Raw genomic sequence first — 8,789 nt, 5'->3', positions numbered from 1 at the left:
CACTCTGGCTGAACATTTCAGTTCACCTTATAGCAGGGGTAGGCAACCTTGGCACTCCAGCTGTTGTGGAGCTACAGGTCCCACGAGGCACTGCAAGACTGACAGCCACAGGCAGGATTCTCAGAGGTAAAAGGCATGATGGAGTTTGTAGTTTGACCACAGCTGGAGTTCTGAGGTTTGCCTTATAGTATATACAGTATATAGTATATGGTCTTATAGTATATAAAAAAATGTTCTGTGCTTGCTTTAAAGTAGAAGTATTGGGAGAATAAAATATACTCTTCCTTATACTTCGAGCACGTGTGTGATAATGCAGCTGTCACCGGCCGACTCTATATACCGAGAGCCGAGCGATCATGTAACCAATTTACTTTGTAAAGTAAGGGAAACAGTACAGATACAATACAAATCAAGACAAGAGGGTTCGGAGGGCGCTAAATAAATCTGAAGGTTTCTTAGAACTGTCTGTATTACCACAACCACCATTGAAATCCAAACTTTGATTCCCCAACTGAAGTTGGAGTCAGAACAGAGGGGAACTGAGACAGGAAAGCATTTCCCCCTTGGGTCAGTAATAATAAGATATGATGGGCTGTTGCCCCTGAGTGTAGGTACTTCACTATGCAGACATTGATCAGACTGGGATCTGAAGTCATTGACACATGCTGTGCTTCATATAGCTTCCTGCAGACCTGTGATCACAGCATTTGACATTCTTTCAACACTGACTTCCTTTGTTGCTCTGAAATATTATGAGAACAAATGCCAAGAGCCACAACGGAAGCTGGTGCTGTAATATGTATACTAGAAACACGTAGTGCACAGCTCACCCCTATCATGCGTCCTTGTAATCCATATATACGGTGCACAAATGACTCTCTTCTGGAGTGATAGGCTCAAAAACTGTAGAACCAGCACACGATGATCTTCCAAAGATATTTAAACTTTATTCCACTTGCATCTATGCAAAGAACAACCGCTGACGTGTTGATGCTTTATTCGGCCTTAGTTAAGCTTTGACTAAGGCAGAAACGCGTCAGTGGTTGTGCTTTGCACAGATGCATGTGGAATAAAGTTTGAATTTCTTTGGAAGATCATTGTGTGCTGGTTCTACAGTTTTGGGTGGGTGCCAGCTGTCAAAATACAATAGCCCGGCAGGGTGGATTCCTCCACACACAGTGTATGGCCAGCTTTAGTTGTATTTGCCTCCCAGACCAAGGATTCCCAGTTCCCAGTCTGAATCTGACTGGTGGCTGTGCAGTAAAGACAGTTCTTATTTGAGATATTTTTGCAGAGGGAGCCGGCAGTGTGTCTCATGTGTGGGAGGTCACAGTGTCTCACCTGTTGGTGTATATAGTACATTCTTCTGGATTTATCTGTAAACACTCGGTGTATTTGCTCACAGCTTCTCTGTAGTGACTCTTCTTCACACAGTCATTTCCTTCCTGCTTCAGAGCCTGGAACCTCTCCTGAGCCGATTTCCCTGGAAAGAACAAACCGCAGCAAACTCTCAATTCAAATGTATTAAAAGAAATAAACATTTTAGCAAATATAGTGACATAATGGCATGTGCTGAAGTTTTACAAATCTCATTCACGCATACATGGAGGCGGCCATATTTAACCATGACTTATGCAGGCCGTGCATCTTGTATTATAGAACAGCAGAGTGCTTTTGTTTGTGGTTGAGGGTTTGGTCACACCAGCAGCTGCGCTAAACTGCACGGCTGCTGGGATGTGTGCGCGCTGACAGTGCAGATGCGCTCAATTAAGCTGCATTACACTGTTTTTTGTTGTTGTTAAAACTTTATTGAAATGTCACAAGTAACACTGCCTAACGTTCTATGGGCACACCGCAGTGCAATGCGTTTGTACTCCGTCTTACTGCAGTGCGCTTAAAAAAGTACTGCATACCGCACTGAACTGTGCCCACCCCTGACAAGGCAAATTGCCTGGTCTTGTGTTTGGGCTGCGCTGAAAAAAACGATCAGCACAACACGCTCATTTTCTGGGCCCGTTCACATCATATGCGTTCCGCATATGGTGTGAACGGGCCCTAAAAATGAATGTGCCACAGGGAAGGGCTTTAGGGCCCATTCACACCACGTGAGTTTGGACTGTGCTGGTTGTTTTCTTCAGCGCAGCCCAAACGCAAGACAAGGCAACTTGTTGCGGTGGTGTGTGCTAGCATGCAGTACTTTAAGCACACTGCGGTGAGATGCTGTACAACCACATTGCACCATGGTGAGCCCACAGAATGTAATTTAATGACACTTGCGACATTTCAATAAAGTTCTAACAAAAAAAAGAAACAGTGTAATGTGTCTCGATCGAGCGCATTGGCACTGTCTGGGCACAAGCACACCAGCAGCCGCGTGGTTGAGCACAGTTGCTGGTGTGAACAAGCCCATGGAGTGTTAAGCTGACCATACACTAGTCGTTTTTGCTTGCTTAGTCCTGCGCTCGATTCCCTCACCCATGCTTGACAGTGTAGATGTGGGAATCACCCCTGCCAGGCTATTGTATTCTGACAGCAAAGGACTTGCCACTGTCAGAATACCCAGACAGTAACTGCAGCTGATTGGGTACTGTAATTGTTCCTGGGAAAATTTTTGGCTAAACTTTTGTAGAATGGGGTGAACTCGATCAGTGTTTGGCCAACTTTACTTCAAAGTTTACCTTTGTCATTTATTTATTTACTCTTTGCTGTGTTCAAACATGTGGAAAAGGCTTCCCTACATTCCTGGGGGTAGTACAGCTCTCACGGTAATCCCCCCCTTCCCCCTGGTGATATCAGGGAGGCTGGTACAGCGCTATATGATCCCCAACCCCTTTGTGCACTTTGCCATTCAAAAAGCACAGTCTTCTTTCATTTCAATATGTTTTATTACGTTTTCCAAATAAAGTACACGCACATTGCAACAATGACTGAAATCAGTAAGTTGTCAAAGTCACAGTCAACAATCAACATAAAAAAAAAGGGGGGGGGGGAGCATACGGTTTACGTTGAAACCAAAATAACGGGGCCACAGGACTTGCAAAACCAATTTTGTAGCAGTAAGTCAGACAGAAAAGTCAATAAGAGAAGGAAGAATAGAGAAGATCAGAGGTAAAGGAGTAGCGAGAGACGGAGTTAGGAAAGACAAAGACATGAAGAAGAAGGAGAAGGAGAAGCGGTGACTGCTGTGATCCAAAGTCCAGGCTACCGGATAACTCTGGATAAGCGTCACTGGGCAGAAAGAAAAACTGAGGACTAAGGGTCCCATATCTTTCGAAATCTACCAGTGTCAGAGAGGATACAAGAGAGGTGTTCATTCACAAATAATCCCCGCATGCGTTGTTGAAATTCAGCGTAGGGAATGGCTTGCTTTTTCCATGAATGAGCAACAGTCTGGCCATTAGAAACATAATGTTTGCCAATTGCCACCGGGATTGGTGAAGTTGCGGTATTTTGTAGTGAAGAAGCACAGTCTTTAACGCTGCAGCCAGTCCTTCATTGTTCAATTAAAGGTTGGGCCGAGTCCTGGACCAGCCTGTATCGTCTATCTACCCTAGAGTCTGCTCAGGTGTTCAGGATCTGGAAGAGCTCTGTGCCAGGGGGTATCTGGATCACTACATTAGCTGAACACAATTGCAAATCCTTTGGATTGTGGCACTGGGAATTTTCCCCAATATCAAAGAATGTAAAGTGTTAAAGAAGAAGTCAGGGCAACATTCTTATTACTTGCGGTAGCCCCACTGCAAGGGTTAACTGATTGCTAGTGTCTGGGGACTAAAATACAAAAAGTTGTACTCCCCTTATCCTCTGAGCCAGATGGCTCTTAGACTGGTCCTTCCAGCCTCGCTCCCCATCCGCTGCAGTGGTCTAAGGTCCTGTTAGTCATCATGCACTATACACCGTGTATTGGGCTGCTGCAGTGGAGAGGGAGACAGACTGGAGGGAGCGTTGTGACAGCGGGGTGGCTCCCAGGTTCGGGTGAGTATAATTTTTTTATTTTAGTCACTAGAGACAAACAAGCAGTTAACCCTTGCAGTGCAGGGATTGTCCCACTAATCTTGCCCAGGGTTCTGCTTTAAGCACATCAGCCAGAATCCATCTGCTATGTTGGTAAAATGGCAGCTATCAGCCCACACAAGGAACTGCTGTGTATAAACAGGAAAAGCCACGGCCCTTTAAACACCCATCTCTACTGAATTATGCAAAGCAGCATGATAAAGAGTAACCTGCAAGCAGCAGTCACCTCTCACCTGGTGTGTTCTAAGCAGTGTTTGCATATTACAGAGCTCATGAACACATTTTAATAAAAAAAAAAACATAATGGATTGCTCATGTGTTCCAATGTTATCCAGAAAGACTGGGAGTGACATTTTAGGTCCTGTGTGTGGCCCGTCCTCAGCAGGTAGAAAAGCTCAGCAGCTATAATGCAGTTATATCCCCTGACATTTCATTATGTGTGATCTGCACAATTGTTTCTTACCACCAAGTGTGTAGGGAGTGGAAAGTTCTACCTCAGGGGTAGCTAAACTCCAGCAATGGTGAAACTACAACTCCCATTAGGCTTTGTAAGACTCCGACAACCACAGGCATGCCTCCCAGAGGCAGATACAGGATGGGACTTGTAGTTTCACCACAGCTGGAGGCTCTAAACTATCAATAGCTTATAGCTTGCAGCACTGGGAGTGCCCGGTCCAAATCCTGGTCAGGACACTACAAGGAGTTTGCATGCTCTGCTTGTGTGGGTTTCCCCGACACTCCAAAGACATGCTGGTAGGTTAATTGGTTCCCTATATCTATCCAGGTGTGATAGGAACCTTAGATTGTAAGCTCCTTGGGGCAGGGACTGATGTGAATGTGCACCATGTAAAGTGCTGTGTAAATTGTCAGCACTATATAAATACCTGTAATAAATAAACAGCTGAACTATGTAAGTCAGCCAATAGCCAAGGTGAGCGATACCATACCTTTAATACCGGTTACAGTCTACTGTCAGCTGCGCCTTCCCTCTTACTTACATGTAACCAGGTTAATTTGATCTGAAGCCGAGCAAACTACACGAGTGCTTAGCCCTCATTCACACATGTAACAGTCGGCCCGTACAGATCCGTGCTGCATGCACGGCCGCATCGGGCCGCTCCCGGGAAGGACAGGTGCTGCGTGTGATTTGTACGCAGCAGCCTGTTCTTCTCTATGGGAGTACAAGGCCGTATGCCGCCCTGCGCTCACCCGAACTTCACATGCGTGCGGGTGCGGGTGTCCCTGCTCATCCCGTCAGCGTACAAGTACGGACACCCGCAACCTCACAGACGTGCAGTTTGGATGAGCGTACAGCCGCATACTCCCGTAGAAAAGAACAGGCTGCTGCGTACAAATCACACACAGCACCCGTCCTTCCCGGGAGCAGCCCGATGCGGCCGTGCATGCAGCACGGCTTTGTACGGGCCGGCTGTTACTCGTGTGAATGAGGGCTTAGACTGCAGGAGGACATGCAAGCACCAGGTGGAAAGACACAAACACAGGGATAACGTGTTCTCATCTCTGATCACTCTGGTGATTCAACCCAGCAAACAAGCTCTGTATGACAAGCGTGCCAACCCCTTCCTCCCTGCTCCCTACCGATTCTACATTGTATGGGCAATCAACAATCTATCCGGATGTATGCACAGACGTTACAACAATTCAACATTTCATGACTGGTCTCATCTTATGAAAGGGGACGTCTGATTGGCTGGTGTGGTTTATTACATAACATTATTAAAGAACGCCGTACTTATCTTTATGGTGTTGTATAACTACGGACCATGAAATCATCCACCCTGCTCACCACGAATAGGAGCGCATATTAGATAGTGATCCTGTCACTCGGCTCTCGGGTTCAGCCGACACACAATTATTTCACAATGAATTAATGAAGAGGTCATAGTAAAAATTAACCCCTTCACTGCCAGGTCCTGTGTTCCACTTTTACGCTCAGCTGCCCAGACCATTTTTGCAATGTGTTCCTTTTTGGGGGAGTTTTCAACTACAGTTTTTAAAGTTAATTTTAAAAAAAAAACCCACAAAATGTACATTTTCTAAAAGCACAGGATGGTGCTACCGGGTTCACAATAGTGGCGCAACAATACTCATAAAAAAGTGCACTCTAATTCTTATGAGCCAACAGAAAAACAACATCATTTATACAATTCCTAGTACATTTAACAGGTAAAACTGCATCAAGTACACAAAACTGTAAAGAAGCAACTGATGCTGAAAATCTGGAGGTTGGCCTCACGTGACCTATGCGTTATGGTAATACCCGATCTGGAGTGCTGTTTGTGTGCTGCATTGATGTACTTTGCGATTAAGTAACGCAGGCATACAGTTTATCGCAAAGCAGCGCGTTCTTTGCCACACACACAGTTGCATTAATGTTGAAAAAAAAAAGAAAAAGAAAAAAAAAGCAAACACTGCAATGTGTTGTAACTAAGCAATGCAGTGTATGTGCATAACATTACGTTACTTGCACTCAATTGTTCAAGCATATGTTACACGTGTGTGGGGGTGTATTTTATTTATTTTTTACTATTTTTTTAAAATAATTTTTATTTATTATTATTGTTATTTACATTACTGCCACTGGGACTTTGGGGAAATATCAGAGGTCTATTTATTATTATTGTTATTTCTATTACTGCCAGGGGGACTTTGGGGAAATATCAGAGGTCTAAACAGACACCTAATATTTATTTTTTTAAAACAGAGAAAGACACGGAGGGGAATTTATCAAGACTAGAGCAGACAAAATTTGGAGCAGTTGCCCATGGCAACCAATCAGCTTCTCTCTTCAGTTTGTTCAGTTAAGCTTTGAAAATGAAAGAGAAACTGGATTGGTTGCCATGCACAGAGTCCTCCATCTCCTTCTCTGCAGTCCCAGCACTTATGGAACAGGAAGTGCCCAGTACAGAGGCTTCCTGTTCATTCACAAACTGAAGAGATAGTATACAGTAAAGAAAAAGTCCGAGCTGCATCCGGCTCAGTGACAACTGCCCAAGGTTCACCCCCTCTGACATGTTTCACCCAATCCTGGGCTTATTCGCTCTATTACTGGAGGATCGGTAAATAGGACACATCCTGAATCTGCGCAGCCCCGTCAGTCACTGGATCCTCCCCACCTGCAGGTCAATCATCCCTGATGGGTGACGGAAGTATGCTTTGATCCGCCCTCTCCAATCCCTGCGGTCTCTGTAGATACAGGCAGGGAAGATCAGCAGGTATCGGAGGGGACACAGAAGACATGAACAGGATCAAATTGGCCGCGCCCAGCAGGGAGAGTGCAGAGCGGCAGCTGCGGCGGTGTCAGCAATGTGGCCCTGAATGGCTGTCATCAGGGGCTTGTCAGCCAAAGATGACAACTTTCTATTACACAAAAGAGTCACAGGGACCCTTCTGTTACAACTTTGTCAGCCATTGATGACAGCTATTCATTCACACAGAAAGGTAAAGCTGGGTACAGTAGAGCGAATTTCAGCCGTTTCAGGAGGAATCTGCCAAAATTCTCTCCATTGGTGACCCTATTCCCTCAACAAACGTTTATCATTAGATTGCCAATGTTGGAAATTCTTCGGTTGAGCGGCAAACGAGCCAATCAGCTGCAAGTACTACTCTGGTATTCTCAAATCGGTCAGTGCCGCAGTCAGAATGCAAAGCTCAGTACGGGAGATGCACCCATCCATGCCATTTAGCGTGGATGGAGAAATTTGTAATATTGTTTTCGCTCAGCACGAGGGTTGAATGAAAACAATATAAGTGTATACCCTATTTAAGAGGGACCATTCTGTAATAAGTTAAAGGTTACTGAAGCAGAAGGGTGCATGCAGCCGATGTAAGGCATACTGACCTGGACCGCTGGGAGCGGTAGTGGTACGCAGTATACCATACGTCGGTGACAGTGAAGTATATAAAAACAATTCACTAAAATCTCATATCGGCTATAACATATTAAAGTCATTTCTATAGTCATTTTCAATATTCTTAAATGTACAGCTTTCACTAATCCTGACATGACAGCCCTTGTTCAGGCACTTTCTGACATTGGGTGACATACAGTAGCTCTGCCCAGTCTCCCAGTTGATCTCCAGCATTGTTACATAAGACTGCCAGCAGCCATGCTGACACACATGGCAAATACCTGTTCCACTACTACTGTCACCATCAGGGAACCTGCCCTGAGAAATGTGTGCAGCCATCACTGCAATGCATGCATACATACATTACCATGGTAATTGTTCCGGACACATAATGCTTTAGCAAACGTCATTCAGTTAGCGTTTACATCTACTTTAAGTGTTCAAATGAAACCATTCAAGTCCAGTTTTCCAGCTGCTGAGAAACTACGAGTCCCAACTGACCAAACTTATTCTAAACATAAACCTAATTTCACAAAGTTGGTACAATGAACACACCTCCATGGCTGTTTATGTATATATTGTACACCTTAATATATTTTGCAATGTGTGGAATGCTGTGCAAGCAGCAACACGCCCAAGTTCCCTGTATTAGGCCATAACAGTGAAATGCACTATTGCTACATGGCTATATTAACACTTCTTGTGTGCTAATCCTACACATAGATCAAGTGTCCATATGTTAACCAATGAGTCCTAACAATAAAACCCTGAACAGGCTGGACTTAGTATAACTATGGTGGATTGACCAATGGTGAGATTTTAGTGAAGTTGGATAAACCAGGGCTGATTTCTGAATGTATATACACACACACATATATATATATATATATATATATATATATA

At 44.5% G+C, this 8,789-nt stretch overlaps 1 protein-coding gene across 1 annotated transcript in view; it reads right to left on the bottom strand.

Annotated features, from left to right (window-relative positions):
- SPAG1 (sperm associated antigen 1) overlaps positions 1-8,789 on the bottom strand; it is a 75,549-nt gene that overhangs the window by 12,617 nt on the left and 54,143 nt on the right. Inside the window, exon 14 of the mRNA XM_018558985.1 lies at positions 1,342-1,483. Within this exon, the coding sequence (XP_018414487.1) occupies positions 1,342-1,483 (142 nt within the window). The remainder of the gene's footprint in view (positions 1-1,341; positions 1,484-8,789) is intronic.

Source organism: Nanorana parkeri, unplaced genomic scaffold (assembly GCF_000935625.1).
Source record: "Nanorana parkeri isolate BGI_ZX_2015 unplaced genomic scaffold, ASM93562v1 scaffold16, whole genome shotgun sequence".
Classification (NCBI taxonomy): domain Eukaryota; kingdom Metazoa; phylum Chordata; class Amphibia; order Anura; family Dicroglossidae; genus Nanorana; species Nanorana parkeri.
Note: the sequence above shows the minus strand (reverse complement) of the source record. Positions and strands in the feature narration are given on the sequence as shown.